This window comes from Cricetulus griseus, chromosome 2, assembly GCF_003668045.3.
Source record: "Cricetulus griseus strain 17A/GY chromosome 2, alternate assembly CriGri-PICRH-1.0, whole genome shotgun sequence".
In the NCBI taxonomy this organism is placed as follows: Eukaryota; Metazoa; Chordata; class Mammalia; order Rodentia; family Cricetidae; genus Cricetulus; species Cricetulus griseus.
In genome coordinates this window covers 265,500,001-265,521,062 of record NC_048595.1, presented here as the reverse complement: position 1 = coordinate 265,521,062, position 21,062 = coordinate 265,500,001, and the positions used below count along the sequence as shown (strand labels likewise).

The 21,062-nt window shown below is 40.8% G+C and overlaps 1 protein-coding gene and 1 pseudogene across 4 annotated transcripts in view; both read right to left on the bottom strand.

The window, feature by feature from the left end:
* Pdss2 (decaprenyl diphosphate synthase subunit 2) overlaps positions 1-20,775 on the bottom strand; it is a 233,477-nt gene extending 212,702 nt beyond the window's left edge. For 3 of the 4 annotated variants that reach the window (XM_027402245.2, XM_027402247.1, XM_035440369.1), the window contains exon 1: positions 20,181-20,775. In XM_027402245.2, the coding sequence (XP_027258046.1) occupies positions 20,181-20,479 (299 nt within the window). In that variant the 5' untranslated portion in view covers positions 20,480-20,775. The remainder of the gene's footprint in view (positions 1-20,180) is intronic. The other variant, XM_027402244.2, reaches the window with a different exon arrangement.
* On the bottom strand, positions 1,045-11,521 carry LOC118238360 (annotated as a pseudogene).
* Positions 20,776-21,062: the final 287 nt, after the last annotated feature.

Below are 21,062 nucleotides of genomic sequence, written 5' to 3'. Positions count from 1 at the left end.
GCACGTGCTTGTACACATGCCACAGCTCACATGTGGAGGTCAGAGGACAACTTTGTGAGTTGGTTCTTCCCATCCATCTTTACTTAGGTTCTAGGGATCGAAGTCAGGTTATAAGGCTTGCATGGCAAGGGCCTTTATCTGTTTAAATATCTTACCTAACCCCCAAACAAGTTTTTTGCACCTATCTAAAGACAACTTAGCTCCTACTGGCCAATCTTCCTCACTTCTCAGTTTTCCTTTCCTCAGCTCTAAGAACTACCATTCTATTTTCAACTTCTATTGGATACCCTTTTGACACTCCATACGTTTTGTGGAATTTGTCTTTTATACCAGGCTTATTTCATTTAGCATACTGGCTTCCAGTTCCAAACATATTGTCAACAGAATCTCATCCTCTTTGTGGCTGAGTAAATGTTGTGTATATCCGGAACATTTTCTGTATTGATTCATTGGTAGCTAGAAAAGAAAAATGTCCCATTTTTTTTTTTTTGACAACTGTAAATAGAGCTGCAATAGACATAAATGTACTGATATCTTAACAGACTAACTTCAGTTCCTGACACAGGGTTTTGTTTTGTTTTTCCTATAGTGGGACTGATGCACTATATCACAGATCTATTTTTAAGGTTTTGAGAAGCCTCCACAGCATTTCCCCCAATGGCTCTTCCAACTAACATTACCATAAAAATATGCAAGGGTTCCTTTTTCTCCAAATCCTCACTTGTTATATGCCTTAGTCACTGTTCTATTGCTATGAAGAGACACCATGATCACAGAAACTCTCATAAAAGAAAGCATTTAATTGGGATTTGCTTACAGTTTCAGATATTAGTTCATTACCATCGTGGCAGGGAGCATGGTGGCATGCAGACAGGTGCAAGGTGCAATGCTGGAGAGGTAGCTGAGAGTTACATCCTGATCCACAGAAGCAGAGAATCAAAAAAAAAGAGACTGGGCCTGGTGTGGACTTTTCGAAACCTCAAAGCCAGTAACACACACTTCCTCCAACAAAGCAGCTCCTACTCTAACAAATCACACCTCCTAATCCTTGCCAAATAGTGCCATTCCCTGATGACTAAGCATTCAGATAGATGAACCTATGGGGCCATTCTTATTCAAACCACCACATTATGTTTTGTCTTTTTTGTTAACATCCATTCTTCTAAGTTAGGTAATTCTCACGGTGGTTTTAAATTATATTTCTTGGGTGATTGGTAAAGTTGAGTATTCTGTCATGGCCTTTTGGATGTCTTTTGAGAATTTTCTACTTATATTTATTAATCCATTCAGTTTCCATTTGTATTGGATTATAATGGTGCTCCAATTGAGTTATTATATTCTGGTTATTAGCTCCTTTTCAGGTATATCTTTTCTTCCATTCTATTGGTTGTCTCTTCATGTCACTATCTCTTTTAATGTAGTTTTTAATTTGCTGAGATCCAGCTGTCTGCTTCTTGCTTTTGTTCTCTACGATTTGGGGATTTTATGCTGACAAACACTTGCTCATTTCAGTGTCATAAAGCATTCCCCTATATTTTCTTCTTGAAGTTTTACAATTTCTTACAAATAGATCTATAATCTATTTCAAGTTGATTGCTCTGTATCAGATGACAGGAGTCTGCTTTCAGTTTTCTGCTTACAGAGACCCAGTTTTCCAAGGCACCATTTATCTGTCCTTCCTCCAGTACGTGTGCTTAGTGCTTCTACTGGCAATACAATGGAGAAGAGTCCTAGTTTAATCTCAGATTCTCCAGTGCATCCCATTGGTCTATATGTATGTCCATTTTTATGAAATTACCATGTTGCTTTACTTACTGTAGCTTTGCATAAATATGTTAGTGGTTAATCTGGTAATAACACACTAGTAAGCATATGCTTGAAAATCTGAACAGGAAAAATAATCAAAAGAAAACAATGGGTAAGAATAGTGATCTATCTTCCTTCATGTGATCTTGAGAAAAAGAATCACACCAGTTCTGAGGATGAGGAAGAAGAAAAGTGCATAAGAAATCCTTTCCTCTTTGGACTGGTAAGAATCAAGATCAGAATCCTCCAAAGTTTATTTGATGGTATGTAGATCCCAAAGTTCAGGCTTCTCCAGTAAAGACACATCATTTTTCATACACATTACTTCCTCAGGTAAACTGCTTCGAGTGTCTGTCTAATAACAAAATACTGCTGCTTTCAGAGTTAGTGTTTGGAAGTGGATCTGTCTGTATTTACAGCATTTAAAAAAACTTGCTTTTGTTCTCTGGTCCTAAATGAGGATAATTTACAATATGCTGTAACCATCTTGAGGTTTCTGGGGCTTCCTCGGTCAAAGTTCTCTCTTTGTTTTGTTTTACTCAGAATTAGCATAATACTAATTATGCGCTTCCTAACTTCCACACTTAGCTTTGTAGTTAGGGAAGACAGAAGACACCCTCGGTCCATCTATCTAACTCTAACAGTCTTCAAGCAGCTTAATATGCTTTTCTTCCATCAGCCATTGATTTAGCTAGCCCACAGTGATTTATCCATCCTGAACATCTGAGACATGTGCTACAACTCCCTTAGTGATTACTAACAATTAGGATTCCTTCTGATCCAATATCAGTTTCATCAAGAATATGCTAAGTTGTGGTGGTTTGAATCAAAATGGCCCCCATAGGCCCATAGGGAGTTACACTATTAGGAGGTGTGGCCTTGTTAGAGAAAGCAGGTCAATAGGGGTGTGCTTTGAGGTCTCAGATGTTCAACCTAGGTCCAGTATGGCATTCTCTTCCTGCTGCCTGCAGAACCGGATGTAGAACTCTCAGCTCCTTCTCCAACACCATGTCTACCTGCACACCTCCATGCTTCCCACCATGAAAATAATGTACTAATGTCTAAACTGTAAGCCAGACCCAATTAAATGCTTTCCTTTATGAATACTGCCATGGTTATAGTGTCTCTTCACAGCAACAGAAACCCTGAGACAGTTGTCTTTGAGAACTTTAACATCCCCTGGTCAGATTTAAAGCACAACAGAGGTCACTAAATTTTGCTGACATCTTGTGACGTAAGTATACTTTCAGTTCCATTCTTTGATACCAGTATTATTTCCAATGTTCAGCTGTTATCTTTCTACTTATCCTGTTTTACAAAAAGAAAACTACAAAAGAAAGGGAATAAAAGTAGTAACTTTGAAGGGCATGCATTCTGTCCATGTAAAAGAGATTTAAATTAATTTATACCTTTCAGACATCTTTCAAAATAAAACCATTACTTAACAAGAAAGTAGCTGCTTTATTAGAGTATGAACTAGAAAAGCCAATGGAAAGATGCCTGTGGCCTACTGGGTTGTGTCACTCTTGAGGCACACAAACAACACCACTAGTCTCTGTTCCCAGTTGTCCCCACCTGTGTATGCATGATGACAGAGTTTGTGTGAATACAGACATTTTAAAAAGTCAATTATACGAATCGAATCCTATCTACTCAAACTTTTTTTTTCCCCCACTGCCAGAAAGAGGTTTCTGATTAAGGACCCAGACTTTTAAGAATAGTTGTCTAAGTAACTCCAGATGTTGTGTTTAGGGTTTTGGTTAAGTGGTAGAAATTGGGGAGGGAGGGCAAATACTAAAAGAACATCCCCTATAGAAATGTTTGTCATCCTGTCTTAAATGAGCCTGTTCTTGTAGTATTACTGGGAGGTTCCAGACAAACTTATGACAACCCAGGTAAGATGCCAAAACTTAAGAATTTCCATTGCACTGTTACTTTAAAATATGATCTGTGGTTAGCATACATTAAAATTATTTTACAAATCACAATCACATGAAACAACTGTAATGAATAACCAATGGCATGAAGCAGTATTTAGAAACAGCTGTTTTTGATACATTTTGGAATAACAAATACTGAATATTTTGTGGAGGTTGTGCACCTGTTGGTTAGAATTGTTCTCCAAGTATAACTAAATCTCCAGTGTCCTAATACTAATATATTTTCATGCAATACATTGAATATAGTCATATTTTTCTGAAACATTCAGAGTGTTCATTGGTACACTGTACAGACTCATACAGAATTTTACATTTGCCTTCCCTTCTATCCTCAAGGTGTATGCTAACTGCCTGGGAGATTTCAAAATAAAAGTACATAACTACACCTTGTAGCAACCCAGTTTTAACAAGGGTTACAATCAGGCAAAGTTCCCCGCCTAATTTTAATTAACCCTGTTAGAATTTAATTGCATTTTCTCTTGGTTTGTTTCCAGGAAGCGTTGATTCCTATCTTTAATCCACGAAGTGTATGTAAGATGGAACACCACAATCTAATTAAAGTAATGACTAAGGCAAAGGGCAGGAAAGGGGTAAGAACCTCTGGTTAGGAAAAGTTTATTCCACCCACTTCATTCTGTGTGCCCTTAGTGACAGTTTTCTACATAGATTATAGGTGGGGCAATGGGAATACAAATCACCTACTTCATGTTCATAGTCTTGAGAAACACGTATTCTCAATAGTGTTTATTTTATGTGTATGTGTGTATGCCTGAGTGTATGTATGTGCAAGCAGAATCCCCTGGAATGGGAATTACAGGTGGCTGTGGGCCACTATATGAGTGCTGGGAAGTGAACGCTGGGCCTCTACAAAAGCAGTAATTGCTCTTAACCACAGAATCATCTCTCCAGCCCAGGGGACACCTTCTCTTTTTTTTTTTTTTTTGTAGCAATGGGTATTATATTTTACAAATATACTGAAGAATCATGCAATGCTGCCTGCACTGGTCACAGTCCTGTGACACAAGTCTGCGCAATCTTTTGCAAATGGACTTATGGTGGCAGAACCTTTCATCTGGTCCCTGCATTATCTTCAGAATAAAGACACACCCATCTTTTCTTTGGAATGACTTCTGTTATTGAGTTACCACTGCTGGATGGACCTTTCTCTTAGCTCTGGTTTGCCTTTCTTAACTGAGACCATTACTGTATTGCCCACACATCAGGAAGTCTGCCCAACCATTCCTGGGTTCCCTTCATGGAAATACACACATTTTTCTACCTATGTTTTCAGCACAGTTGATCATAGCTTCTACCAGAAGACCCAGGGAAATCCAGAATTTCACTCTGGAGGTCCTACAGCATCCTCGCTTCAACATCTTGAATACTCAGAAAGATGGGACCACTTAAATTCATAATCCAAAACACAGGGACCAGGTTGACCAGTTTAATCTGTGGTCAGATGTGAAGAAGCAGCCCAAAATCTGGGTGTAGTGGTACACCCCTTCAGTCCCATTACTCAGCTGGCAGAGGCAGGTGGAGCTCTATGACTTTCAGGCCAGCCTGGTCTACAGAGTGAGCACCAGGCCAACTAGGACTATACAGAGACACTTTCCTAACAAAATAAACAAAAAACAGAAAAATAGAAGCTCAAATGGTCATCTGGAGGACATTTACTAGGCTAGTGAAAACGACCATCTCTTGAGACAACAGACAGAGGCCACAAGGGAGTGCAAGTCACTGATGTCATAGCTGCTAATTTTTGAAAGGACAGAAGGGGATACACAATTTGACCTGGAGCAACCAGAGACTGTTTAAGGAAAGTGGGAACACTTGCATTCAACCCTGTGGCTAAGCAGAGCTTCCTAAGTATGAATGTAGGTTTATTTCTTGCTACTCCAGCTTACGGTGAAAAGTAGGGAGAGGCAGAAAAAGCTAGCTCTGCAAAAGCCTACCTGTGTCCTCCGGAACAGGGGGTGCTCCTGAAGCCTACCTGTGTCCTCTGGAACACGGGGTGCTCCTGAAGACTCTGATAGAGCTCCATGCACAGAAAAGAAAACATCTGTCTGCAGGAAACTTTGCTAAATTTGACATTGGTACAACCTAAGATTAACAGCCACCTAAAAAGACAGGCACCTCATTTTTAATCCAACTACAAATACTCCTTCCCCTAACTACTGAGAATCTAAGTGCCCACAGGGCTCCAGTAGCAGCAATGGCTCCTTAGCAAACAGCAGCTAATAACCAAGAAAAAAAATATGCCAAATTCACAAAGAAAGCCGCCATGAGATCACTCCTCACCTCCCATGGCAACACTGTATTTGCTACTAACCCAACCTAGAATTTACAAAACCTAATGTGCATTATGTTCACTAGTGCTGGGGTTAAAAGAGTTCTAAAACCTAATTTCGAACTACATTCTATTCAGCATGCTTACTCTCTACAGCTTCCTGATTCATTAGTAAATCCCCTTTTATTCTAAGTTTATTGATGAAATATCATTTTGTTCCAGAAAAGATGGCTATTTTGTCAGAGAGATTCCTAGCCTCTAGTTAGGAAGGAGAAAAGGAGCTACGCTATGGCTTATTGCCTGAGTGTTTCTTCTAGTGAGGCTTCAAGGTAGTCTTGGTAGTCCTCAATATAGGAATTATTATTCCCATTTGCTGTTGAGAAAGCCGAGGCTCTGAATGACTAGCCTGTGTTCTTATGTACATTATACAGGCCTGCCCCCCAAAATTGCAGTGCTCTTTATAGATAGTATACATCTGCCATAATTAAGTTAGACTCAAATTGGCATTTCAAGTATAAATTAGAATCAGGATGCATTCCCAACTTGGTGCTGAATGAACAGGGCAGAAGGAGCAAAAAGGTGGCAAGATAAAATCTATCAGAAATTTCACAAGGTAATAGACACAAGCAGTCAGAAACATAATTTGGGAGAAATTAAACAATTAAGGTTCAAGGCTATCCTCTTTGGACAAAAGATATTACCTCAACAATTTAACAAAGACATCATTATTCTAGCAAACATTCATAATCAAGTATATAGAAAAGTTCATCTGATTAAACAGTAAAATCATGAAAGATGAAACAGCTTCATCCCCAGTGTGCCCCCTAGGCTGACCAGGCATACTGTTAAGAATTTGTAAAGTTAGATTAAAATGCTAGGTCTACGACTACTAACTTCTATACACTCACTTTGGATTCATGAAATCATGTCATGAATACTCTGTTGTCATCCTTAAAAAATATGTGAATAAAATAATTTAAAAATAATACATAAAATGCTTTTTAATAAGGTCTATATATACCATAGAATTTGTTCTGGAAAACTAAACAGCATTCCTTTCAAAGACACAACAGCAGAAAGTAGGCCAGGCCAAGGATCACTGAGGCTGCAGGCTCCTTCAGGGCATCTTTAGGAATCAACACCATATCAGATGATATCAAGGCCCAAATGAAGAACTGCAAGGCTGTCCACTCAACAGCCACTTGTCTGTATGATGACACAGACCAGAGCAGCAACTTATTGAAGAATCACCTGGACTTCCATTGTTGCAAAACCACCCACAAAATGGAGCATTGCAATGGGGTATTACACAGCAGTTTCCTCCCAGTCCATCTTGGAAGAAATCTCATTGGGACATGGGTCATAAAGACTGGTAAAACTTCCAGCCTGTAGTGTGGCTCCTTAAAACTCAGGAGTAAACAACTCAGTGACAGCTCCAGAAGTCCCTGAAGCTGACAGATGCACTAGATGCATCTCCAAGCATGTGTTCATAGTGGGAGACTCTCAGATCAGCCTGGAAAGGACTCTGCAACTTGTTGAGCTGCCTTTGGGCTGTACAGTGTGCTACAGGATCCCAGCTTTTTCGAGCCATCATCCATGTTGTGGGGACTTTGGGGATCCAGCTGTCTGAGTCATTTCTGCTCCTATAAGTAACCCCTCACCCATATTCCTGTAAATAACCCCAATAAACTCATTGGTTCACCAACTGGACTCTGGGGGTACCCTCACTTTGGTTTGTCGTCAGTTCCTTACCAGGGTTGAGTAGATTTCTGCTCACATTTCCCTAGAAATACTGTCACACAACAGGGGGTGATACCTCTAGATGCCAATGGCACTGTTCATGTGCAAGTCCTCTGTCACATTTCCTAGGGTTCTAACTGGGGCATTGTCTTATTACTTTACATACTCTGGGATACAGTACCTGACAAAAGCAACTTAAGGACTGAACAGTTTACTTTTGCTCATAGTTCAAGGTTACATCCAGCATGGTAGGGAAACGGGGGGAGGAGGGCACTTAAGGGAGCTAGTCACATTACACACACAGTCAGGAAGCATAGTGATGGCTACACCTCTCAGTTCACTTTCTCCTCCCTATTTAGTTCAGAACCCCAGCCCGAAGAAATGGTGCTGCCCATATTTAGGGTGAGTCTTCCCACTTTATTTAACTTAAGATAATCCCTCATAGGCCTGACCACAGGTTAACCTACTCTAAATAATCCCTCACAGGCCTGACCAGATGCTTATCTTTTAGAGTCTGTCAGGTGGACATTATCTAGGCACAAAGCAGCTTTTCAGGGAACATCTAGTTCTACCTTAACTTCTCCTCCATCCTCAGGTAGTAATGGGGAACCTAGGAATACAGTGGTCCTTACCATGACACCTTGACTTAACTAATGACTTAACTAATGATGGGAGACAGCCTACGAAAGACAAGGAAAGAATAAGGAGTAAGAAAAGGCCTGAAGTTAGAGAAGAAAGTCAACAAGCAGAAGATTCAAAATAGCTCTTTCATTCCAAGAGTAAATATGATCTAGTGATATTTAACAATCTGACAGAAATTATGTCACAAATCCCTTATAACTACTATAAACACTATCAAAACTATGTTCATACAAATTATTAATTTTTGGCAAATTCAAAACATTAGAGTATTACATAATATTCATTAGACCTATCTCTAATACAATGCGAGAAATAAAACCATTCCATTTGCTTAAAAAAAAAAATCTTTGAAGCCAATGAAATAACACTCCAAAGAGATTCTGGAAGAATAGTAATGTTTAAAGCTATTTTTAAGTGTTTGTTAAAATGAAATTTCAGTACACAAAAACAGAAAAAAATAGAAAGTCTGTGAAAACCCGGGTGAGTCACAGAGGAAGCAAATCCAGCTGCACCGCAGGACAGTCTTCCTTCTAGAGCCTTCATCAAGGTGGTCTCTGAAGGGTGTGGTCTCTGAAGGGCTAACACCCAGAAGCCACTTTTGAAACCTCCTCTAGGAGCCGGTTTTAAAAGAACATTCACTGAACCTTTCCTTAAACCACAAGCACAGACAAGTATTTGCTGAGACGAATGACCTGCTAAGATGTTCTGTTTTTCCTTGCTTTGAGATTGGTCCCACATGGCACACACTAGTCTTGGACTATATAGCTCAGGATAATCTTGAATTTCTGATCCTCCTGCCTCCACCTCCTGAGCACTGGGATTACCAGGAGTGCCATCACCAGTCTCCAGCAGCATGTGGTACTGGTGTGAACCCTAACAACCCCCAGGGCCTTGTCCATGCTAGACAAGCACTCCACTAACTAAGCCATATCTCCCCTAAGATGCTGTTGAAGAAGATTCTGAATCCTATGGAACAATAATAAACGATCATGTACCACAGTAATAATGGAGACAAACTGTTAATATTGTAGTAATGATCAAGATAAGAAAAATGGCTCAATTCAAATTTGTCAGAATCTAAACAAAGAATTAATATAAGAATTATAGTACTTCAAACAACAGGCAGCCTACTAAGATTGATTTTGATTTAAATAACTAAAGCAACTCCAGATCCAATGAACTTACCTGAGATATGAGAGAATCAAAAACTCTCACCCAAACCCAAGACCCCTGAAAAAGCTCCCTGAATGGAGGAGAGGCTGTATACTTTGGAATGTGCTTTCCCCAAATGAATCATAACATAATAAAAAAAAAAAAACAACAAAAGAAATTAACAATCTATTGGGAGCACAGCACGAAGATTCTTGTGCTCACAGATCTCCAGAGAAACCAGGAATGGTAAGCACACAGGATTGTCCTCTGAAAGGAATGGACATAAAGCCTGTTCTTCCATCCAGAAAGCTGGGAATTAGAGGTGACTAATAGCCTGGTGATCTGTGTTGTCTGTTGGGCCAGGCTCCTACACTTAGGACCAGAGGTGGCTAATAGTCCAAATGACCTCTAAGCTACCCATATGTCTGAGACCAGGCCCTTAAGTTAGTACAAGTATTCTATCTCCAGAACCCATCTTCTTGGAAGCAATGGCAAGTACCCCGAGCTGAATTTCTATGTGATTATGCTTCCTATTTGTCTTTATCTTTTATTTTATTTTGCCAAAGGTTAATCACATGGCCATTCCTAGGAACAAGGATGGTCAGGAAATACAGTCCCCTCATCTGGGAATCACTGCTGTCCTGAATAAGTTCTAGGGAGAAGGCAAAGGGAAAGTTGAAAAAGCAACCATTAGCCACTGCTTTTCTGTCAAGGCTTCTTGGTATTTCCTTGCCCTACTCTGTTCTCTACCAAGATGGGCACAATGTAAGTTGCTCAATCTAACATTTAGCCCACAATTTAAACAACATGCAAGCCGAGTCACAGTATAATGAAAAGATCAGTTACCACTTGGAGATCCTAAGTTTGTCAGTAAGCTACCTTTCTGGAGAGGTGCCATGGAGGACTAACTGCACCAGTTTAGGTGGGGGGAATCTTTTAAATTATCTGTACAACAAAAACACAGTAAATTCAGGCAAAGGGAATGCTACCTTTTCTCTTGCAACATTTCATTTCTTCTTTAGAGAAATTTCTTTCTCTTACTCTGTGAAATATATCAGTTTGTCACCCAACTGACCAAGGGGTGGCCAAGACTTATGTAGAGCTGATCACAGTATACACTGCTAGCATACAGGGGAGTTCATCTGGATTAGGTTTAAGATGCAAGAAAGGCCAGACTGCCTCCCATGGGACTCTAAAGCTAGAGGACCCATCCAAGGAGTAATCCAGCCAGAGCCAATGCTTCTGACCCAGTACTGCCCATAGAGACCAGCCATTCCTGCTTCTGGCTTCCCTACCACTTCCCCATCCCTATTAGAGGTTCCAAGACCCAATTAGCTCCTTGTCAAGTTATCCCAAGTCAATGTGCTTGTAACTAAAACATGTTGACTATCTTTGAGAGACTGGAAACCCTGTGTGTTCAATCTTACCTGGGCTGAGCACTTCCAGTTCTGGCTCTTATATCCAACTTCCTTATTGGTACCTGGGCCACTTCTGATTGCATTTTAGACATCTCTTCATGCCACAAACACTTCAGTAAGTACACAGATTTCTCTCTGTGCGCTCCAAACACTGCCCCCTGCAAACAGGCCCTGCTAGTTCAAGAAACAGCTATTCCGCTTACTTCAGATTTGTTCTCTACAATCATCAAGTTCTCTCAGCCCCACCTCATAAAGTATTTTGAACCCATTCTTTCCTCTTCATTTCCATAACTGCAACTTAGATTCATATTTCACCCTTAGGTTCCCCAAGAACATATCAATGTCAATACCCAGGAATCTACCTGAGACTTCTTAATTCATTAGCTCTAAGCCTAGAACCACTCTTTTTTCTTATGTCATCAAGTAATTCTTAAACTTTTCAATCATAACATATATGTAATATTTTATTGCACTTATGGTTTTATTTTTATTTTTTGGGGGGGGATTTCGGGACAGGGTTTCTCTGTGTAGCTTTGGAGCCTATCCTGGCACTCACTCTGGAGACCAGGCTGGCCTCGAACTCACAGAGATCCTCCTGCCTCTGCCTCACAAGTGCTGGGATTAAAGGCATGTGCCACCAATGCCCAGCTATTTTTCATATTTATTTATTTATTTATTGGTTTTTCGAGACAGGGTTTCTCTGTGTAGCTTTGGAGCCTATCCTGGCACTCACTCTGGAGACCAGGCTGGCCTCGAACTCACAGAGATCCGCCTGCCTTTGCCTCACAAGTGCTGGGATTAAAAGCATGTGCCACCAATGCCTAGCTATTTTTTTATATTTATTTATTTATTTATTTATTTATTTATTTATTTATTTATTTATTGGTTTTTCGAGACAGGGTTTCTCTGTGTAGCTTTGGAGCTGCACTTATGGTTTTATATGTCTCTTTTATTTAACTAGAAATCTTGCTAAGGAGTAGGCCAATATGACTGACTTCATGTCTAGTGGGTTTTGTATTTTCTATGGTAAGCACAGAACCTGGCCATTAGGGGACACATTTAAGTACAGCTAAAGAAGAAATTGATGAACTATAGCAGTCTTCTTCCAAGTCTCCCTGCACCCAGCTTATCTTTTCTACAATTTATGATCTCTACAACTGCTAAAGTCAGCTTTTAACAGGGCTTATCTGGTCATATATCTCTTACTGACAATGGGATAAGATTATTTCTTCTTTTTATTATTTTTATTTATTTTGGGGTTTTTTGAGACAAGGTTCCTCTGTATAACAGCCCAGGCTGTCCTGGAACTCACTTAGTAGACCAGGCTGGCCTTGAACTCACAGAGATCTGACTTGGATGTCCTTCTGTATGCTGTGAATATGTATTGCTTTTATTTGTTGATAAATAAAGATGATTTGGCCAATGGCCAAGCAGAATATAGCTAGGAGGGAAATCCAAACAGAGAAAAGAGAAAGAAAGAAGGTAGAGTCAGGGAGATGCCATGTAGCAGCCAAAGGGGCAAGATGCCAGAACATTACTAGTAAGCCACGGCCATGTGGTGATACACAGATTATTAAAAATGGGTAATTAATAAGAAAGAGCTAGCCAGTAATAAGTCTAAGCCATTGGCCAAACAATTGTAATTAATATTAAGCCTCTGAGTATACATTCAGAAACTGGCAGGCAGGAAGATAAATTTCCAGTCATAGAGATCTGCCTGCCTCTGCATCCCAAGTACTGAGGCACCCCACCCATTTAGCTAAGATTATATCTTCTTAATGTAATATAAAGATCACCTCAAAATCTGACCTCAACTTTTCCTTTATCTCTGAAATCAACTTACTTAGTTCACAGATGCTTCACTAACAGTAGCCAAAAACTAGAGACAGTCTCAATGTTCATGTACTGCATATCAGTAAACAAACTGTTTTATATCTGTGATGGACAAGCCTATCCTGATGGTTTTCAGTCAGTCTTCTCAGACTCATCTGATAAAATGCTTCCATCATATTCCCTGTAGGCAAGTCTGTGGAGTATTTTCTTGATTAATAATTATGTTGGAGAGCCCAGACCACTGTGAACAGTGTCACTCCTCTGCAGGAGGTCCTAAATTATGCAAGAAGCAGGCTGAGCCAGGTGTGTTGGCTCAACCTTTAATCCTTGGGAGGCAAAAGCAGGCAGATCTCTGAGTTCAAAGCTGGCTACACACTGATGAAACACGAAAAATAAAAGACCCAGAGTCAGATATTGGGGTTCAAACTTCAAGCTGCAGAACAGAAAAGCAAGTAGCAGGCCACTAGCTCTTATCAATACATCAGGCTGAATGGTTTGATCCTGCTGCCTCTCCTCAGCATGGCTGGGGAATGAATGCCTGATACTGACTTTGCTCCTGTCTTATATACCTCCCTAATGCTGGGATTAAAGATGTGTGATTCCCAGGTGCTGAGATCATCTTTGTGTGAGCTGTTTCTCTTTAGGACTGGATTAATCTGTGTAGACCTGGGTGGCCTTAGATTCAGAGATCTGTCTAACTCTTAATGCTGAGTCCTAGGATTAAAGGTGTGTACCATCACCTCCTATCTTCTGGCTGCTGGGATTAAAGGTGTGTGCCTGGCTTCTGTGGCTTATGGCTGACTTTGCTTTCTGAATCCTCAGGCAAGCTTTAATAAATCATAAATAATACATCATCACACACTGATACCCTATCTCAAAACAAAACAAAACAAAAACAAGCAAGCAAGCAGGCTGAGCAAGCCACAAGGATCAAGGCAGTTAGCACGACTCCTCCATGGCTTCTGCTTTAGGTTCCTGACTTGCGTTCTTGCCCTGACTTCCCTTCATGATGGTCTGTAACCTGTAAACTGAAATAAACACTTTCCTCTCCAAGTTGCTCTTGGTTATACTGTTATATCACAGCAACAGAAACCTAACTAAGAGACACTACAAACAAGAGCCTTTAGCAATAAAATGAAATATAGTTGTTGCCTATGTTCTGCCCAGTTTTCTGGTTATTTTCAGTAGAGGAGCAAGTCTACAGGCCTCTTCTTTTGCTTCATTTCATTCCATGCTATACAACTACAAATTTTCCTAGATTTCCTTCTTGTCCAATGCAAGTCAATTTTCAGGCCACTTCACCTTTAGAAATCTTGAATTTCACCAGAAAGACATCTTTTTTCCATGTCTGTACAGCACACTGGTCACAATTGCTACATTCTCTCAAGGCACTCTGAAGTTGGGCTTGCGTTCTGACTAAAACCAATTTCTAATAGTAATGACAGCTGTTACCATTTCGAGATCTGCTATGTGCCAGATACTGTTCTAAATACTTGATCAACAGTAACTCATACACTCTCATAAAACACTGACTGAAGTACCACTCTTATCCAGGCTAGGCACAGGGAGCTGAAGTAAATGCCTAAGATCACATAGCTAGTGGCAGGGCCAGAATGCAAACCCAGGCTGAGTCTGGAGCTCCTCTCACGCACTCTTTCTCATGAATTCCTGGATGGCAGCAAATGCGTCTTATTCATGTTTGTACACCCCATGCCCAGAGTACCTCAAATATTTGTGGAATGAATTAAAATTTAAAATTTTCTCCTAGTCATCCAAGAAAAAGTTCTTTGTAAGTAATAAAGGTTTTTAGTCAGTAATTACAGAACGGAATCTAGAAAGGGTCTTTCATAAACATGGAAGACTAAAATTAAATTTGTAATAACAAATTGAAAGAACATTAAGAATTTCACCATAAAACAAACAAACAAAAAGAAACAAGACAAAACAAAGAAAAAAACCTAATGGGTTCTCTAGATAGCCAAGTAACTGAAGTGGAGTGGAACAAGATGTCTCTTCTAAAGACTCCATGCCTCCTAAGAGAAAAGAATAAAGCTATACTTTATCTCCTATAACAGCATACCAATGAATCCCACCTATCTGAATCTAATAGAGAGCAGAGCATTCTCCAGGCAAAAGCAAAAAGGCAAGTATTTAAACAAATGCTTAGTCCTAAAAGTCCAATATGTCCAAAATCTAAGAAAATAAAGCCACATCAATTTGAGGAGTTCCATAGCAAGAGGCATCTTTGTCATCTTTTAAATAACCAAGCACTGTCCATTAGATCTCAGAAGCACTCAAGATATCGCTAGTTGACAGTTGCTCTAGTTTGCTTTTTGCTTTCTCTGTGATAAACACCATGACCAGAACCAACTTGAGAATAGGGTTAATTTCCTTTCATGCTTCCAGGTAACAGTTAATCACTGAAGGATTTTTAGCAGGAACTGAAGCAGAGACCATGGAGAATGCTGCTTACTGGCTTGCTTATAAGATAACTCTTTGCTAGCTAGCTGGCTTGCTTGCTTTCCTCCTTCTTTTTCTTCTTGTTTGCTTTTTGAGTCAGAGTCTCACTATGTAGCCTTGGAACTATTGGCCTTCTTGGAACTTACTATGCAGACCAGACTGGCCTTGAACTCATAGAGATCTGCCTACTTCTGCCTCTAAATGCTCAGATTAAAGGCACACCAGGCTCTGCTAGCTTGTAGATCCACATGCCTAGGATGGTGATGAGTTGTCCACAGTGTGTTAGGCTCTCCCACATGAATCATCAGTCAATTCACAGACCACAGGTCAATCTAATCAAGGCAATTCTGCAATAGAGGTTCCCTCTATCCCAGTGACTCCAGGTTGCATCAAACTGGCAATAAAAACTAACTAGCACAATAGTATATCAAGGAAACATACAAAAGCTAAAAATACTTAAATATGAATGATCCACACAGAACTATAAATGATTGAAATATATATTATGCACATGTGGTTACTTCACTGAATTAAATAAGCGGCAATGAAACCACAGGGCACAAATGGAGCTGGCAGAAAGGGGCAGGTTAACTCAACATGGCTACCTTTAGCTTCTCCTACACTAATAATCTACCTGAGCATTCCTATAAACCACTGTCCAGCTTGGACACGTCCACAGCCCTCATCCAAAGCCCCTTGTCTTAGTCACTGTTCTACTGCTGTGAAGAAACACCATGACCATGGCAATTCTTATAAAAGCAAACATTTAACTTGCTTGCTTACAGTGTCATCGTGGTGGGGAGCACGCCAAGAGCATAACAGCACTCACAGCACTGGAGCAAGAGCTTAGAGCTACATCCTAATCTGCAGGTCAAGAGAGACACACTGGGCCTGGAGTAAGCTTTGAAAAACTTAAAGCCCATCCTCAGTGACACACCTTCTCCAATAAGCCACACTTCCTAGTACTCCTCAAATAGTGTCATTCTCTGATGACTAAGTATTCAAATAGCTGAGCCTATGGGGGCCATATTTAAACTGACACATCCCCTGAAATAAATCTTTCAGAATATAACTCTTTTTTGATTTCAGGAAGGTGCTTTAACTCTACATTCCAGTAAGAACTAAGCAGACCTGTAATCAAATATTAATATTTCTGCAACAGAATGAGTATCCACACTCACTGGAATGAATAAAAGCTATAAAGTACCATATCCATTAAGGTCAGGGTATGAGTCTAAAAAGTACATTCTGTTTTCTGAGCTTTTAAGATTCTGAAATTGTGAGAAAAGAACCATTTGCATGTATCATTGCATTCAATTTTTTTTTCACTGAGAAGGACTTTCTTATAAGCCAAATCCAGGTCCAATGGTAATTTTCAGATAGTTCAGAACTGGCAATACCATTGGAATTTACCTTGGGAAACCCCTTACTTCACTGTTTAGTAACTGAAAGTCAGAAAGATGAAATGAGTTGCCTGGGGTCAAATGCTCTGTACCTACAGAACTGAAATTAGAGACACAAGTCTATGGTCTCCCTTTCTCTTCTACTCCCTTCTAATCCCCTCCCATCCCACTATGCCTTGATTTGAAGTGATGTATCTCAGCTTTTTTTTTTTTTTTTAATACTGAAATAATTACAGAAAACAAGTTGCAAAAATAGAAGAGCTCTCTGTACCTTGGACTCAGCTTCACTCAATACTGACAAAATGTTACTTGTAGCATACTACTGAAATCCTACCCCCAATCAACTTTATTCTGTTTTCATTTCCAGCAGCTTCACATCTTGTGTTCAGTTTGTATAGCTTCATCCCTTGTCTAGACTCATACACCACCATCCAAACTGTCCATCAGTATGACACAGCTCTTCACAGTTTTCATTCCTCCCTGCTCCTCACCATGCCATCTAACTAGAAGTCAGTTATCTGTTCTCATCTCCACAGTTTTGGCATTTTAAAAAATGATCTAAATGTTGTCTGACTTAGTTTGGCTTTTATTGCTGTGATACAACACTGACAAAAGGCAACTTATTATGTAAATGATTTCTTTGGCTTACATATCCCAGTCATGGTGCACTGAGGGAAGCCAAGGCAGAAGCCTGGAGGCAGGACCTGATACAGAGACCATGGAAGACTTGCTCCCAATGGCTTGCTCAACCTTCTTTCTTACGCAACCCAGAACCACCTGCCCAGGGTGAAGTACCACCCCAGTGGGCTGAGCCCTCCCACATCTATCATTAATCAAGAAAATCTGCCAAAGTCTTGCCTACAAGCCAACCATTTAGGAGCATTTTGTCAATCGAGGTTCCTTCTTTCCAAACAACTCCAGCTTGTGTCAAATTGACAATAGTAATAATATAAAAACACATTATATAAATGGAATTATACATAATACAAACTTGTGGAACTGAGTTCTTAAAAAACTGGTATTAGGAAGCTGGGTGTAGTGACTTTAATCTCAACACTCAGGAAGCAGAGGCAGGTGGATGGATCACTTAAGAGTTCCAGTGTAAGACCCTGTCTTCAAAAACATCAAATATACATTGATTAAATGTACTACCTGACCTCATTGGAGGGTATAGTTCAGTAGTGCTAGCATAACTGCCCCCCCATTTTCTACCCTTCCCTTGAGGTTGACCACTTGGAATCCTCGTGTAAGTAGAATCACACAATGTGATATTATGGGCTGTTAATTTAACTCAGCATATATTCTCAAGGTTCATCTCTGTTATAACATATGCCCAGTTGTTTCTTTTTTTAAAGTTGATTAACATTCCATTGTATGCATATACATTTTATTGATGCATTCACCACTGATGAACACATGAGCTGTTTCTACCTTCTGGCTATTGTAAATAATGCTATAAACATAAACATAAATATCTGAAACTTTTCAACTTCTGGGAATATATTTAGAAGTAGAATAGCTGAGTCACATGGCAACTCCTAGTTTTAAAGAATAAAATTTAACTTTCTCACTTCAAATAATTCCTTTGAGATGCATCCAAGTTGTATGCACTGATATAAATATTCTTTTTTCTTGTCAAGTAGTGTTTGTGTTTGGGAGAGCACATATATGTTCAAACAGATGTGTACACATGTGGAGGCAAGAGGTGAACACTGGGTGTCTCCCCTGATCTTGCCCCCTGCCCATATATTTTGAGACAGTCTCTCATTGAACTCAATTTGTCTCTCGATGAGATCATTAATTATATAGGCTGGCTGATCAATGGGCTTACAGGGTCAGCCTGTTTCCATATTGTACCCCAACACTTGGATTACAGAATCCACTTGTACAACTCTTGGTGCCCAGCTGTTTTGTGGGCACGTGGAATCTAAACTCAGGTGCCCATCCTTGTACTGTAGGCAAATTTAGTGACTGAGACATGGATTCAGCTCCATCAAATAGAATGCTATGGTTATGTGTATATCATAATTTGATCAATTATTCATCAATGAATGACATTTGGGTTGGACATATAGGGAATATTCTAAATACCCATGTTGAGAGTAACTTCTTCCTTTTTTTTTTTTTTTTTTTTTTTGAGACAGGGTTTCTTTGTGGCTTTGGAGGCTGTCCTGAAACTAGTTCTTGTAGACCAGGCTGGTCTCAGACTCATAGAGATCTGCCTGCCTCTGCCTCCTGAGTGCTGGGATTAAAGGCGTACGCCACCACTGCCCGGCAAGAGTAACTTCTTAATTATCAACATTTTGCTGACACAACTTTGGCAAAATTACAGCCAACTTTCAACATTATAAACATCCCTGTATAAGTTCTGATATAAACACGTTTATTTCTTTGGGATAAATGTTTAAGATTTGGATCAATGAGATATATATTTAGTCTTATAAGGACCTGCCATTTTCCAGATTGGTCATACCAATTTACATTCCTATAAGCAATGCATGAAAAACCTGGTTTTTCTGTTTCTTCAGCAGGATGTCGTATTGTGTATGTTTATTTCATTCTTTGTCATAAGCGTATGACAGCATCTCCCAGTGAGGTAAATGTGCATTTCTCTAAGAGCTAATGATGTTGAACAATCATAGGCCTACCTGCCATCTTTTTGTTCAACTGTATAGTTTCCTTTCCACTACTGGGTTTGTGACAAGGTCTCTTGTTTAGCCCAGAGTTTGCTGGTTTAGCTGGACTAACTGACCAGCAAGCCATAGGAGTCCTCCAGTCTCTACATCCTGGATGCGGCGATGACAAGCCTCCAGCCTCTTACATGGTTGCTGGGACTCAAATTCAGGTCACTGTGCTAGCATAAATTGCACTGTATTAGCAAAGACATCTCCCCACGTAGCAACTTTTCTTTATATTTGAAATAAATTACAAATCACAAGGTATAAGTTCCTTTTTAAATGATAAAGGTTTTTTAAAAACCCTAATAGCAGGTTTAAGTGATAAAAGCCTCAAGAGGATAATGCCTTCTACCTGGATATTTGTTCAGAGCTGTCTACTTTGTCTCTCTCGTCTTAATCTCTCTGTAGGTGAACACTTTAATAACAGAGAAATGAAAATTAATCTATTGCACTTTTAAAATACGACTTCTTGAATGTGACTAAATAAATATACGTCTCTGATTGATATCCTCACGAGTCACTGGAGCATTTGCACCTCTAATCGTTAAGCGAAACTATGAAAAAAACATCCAAGTTTTTCTCTTAGGAAAACCATTTATAAACCATTAAAACCACTGAGCTGAGCCAAACAGAATAATGTTAGACAGACACCAAAGAATGTGTAATAAGTTCAAAGGACAGAAGGGATAAAAAGAACTGGCCAGGCCCAGAGCTAGCATGAATGTTCTGACTAGGAGAAAAAGAAAAAAAGACGAGTGGGTACGGGTGATAAAAGAAGTACCCAAGCCCAGAGTGGGCACGGTGGGTCAGTGGTCGCTCACCTGGCAGTGGAAAGCAGAGGGTGCTGAGTCCCCACCAGCTTCCGCACCTGCATAGCGATGTTGCTGAGCTCGTCACTCAGCAGGCAGCGGAGGCTCATGAAGGAAGCGGGGTAACCCACGATCTTTTCTGCCTCTGACACCACCTGGTTCCAGTGGGCTGGAGACCTGGAGCACCGGCCGCGCCAGGAGCCCACTGAGGAGATGGTGTCGGGGGACCTGGAGCACCACCACGGGCGATGTGGGGGACCAGAGGCCCCGAGGTAACCCGACAAGCGCAAGAGCAGCTGCCGAAGGCTCATAGTTTGAGTCTGAGAGGGCCGGGGACCTGGGGAAGGTGTCCGGGGATGGCACGGGCAACGAGCAAGGGCTGAAGAGGAACTTTCAGAATCTAGAAGTTAACGGCGATCCCAGACCCTCGGAGAAATGCGGCTCTCTGGAGCCGTGACCGGGAACAAAGTTTGCTGCTTCTGCAACCCAAAGCTGGCGGGACCGCAGCCGCAGCTCAGAAACTACACCGGCCACCTGTGGAAGTACCACAGCCACAGTCTACATGGGGGACGCCATATTGCAGGCATGGAATGCGGCCTGCCGTAAAGAAAGGGGCGGGCTGATGAGCGGCAAAGCATGCGCCTTACTTTACGGCACAGGTGAGGCCGCCCCAAAGGGGCGGGGCTGTGGCGGTGACCGGAAGGCGATGGGACGGCTGGAAGCCTCTGCCCTTGGGCCTGAGTGTCCTCCCTGCGGGGCCGGGTTAGGGCGGATCCGGGGTCGCCGGAGCGCTCCCCCGGCCCAGCGTCGGCGCCTGCGGTGAGGCCGTGGGGCCGTGGCTCAGGCTCGCCGGGAAGCCTTTCTCTTCTGTCCGCCTTGGGCCCTGATGGCCGC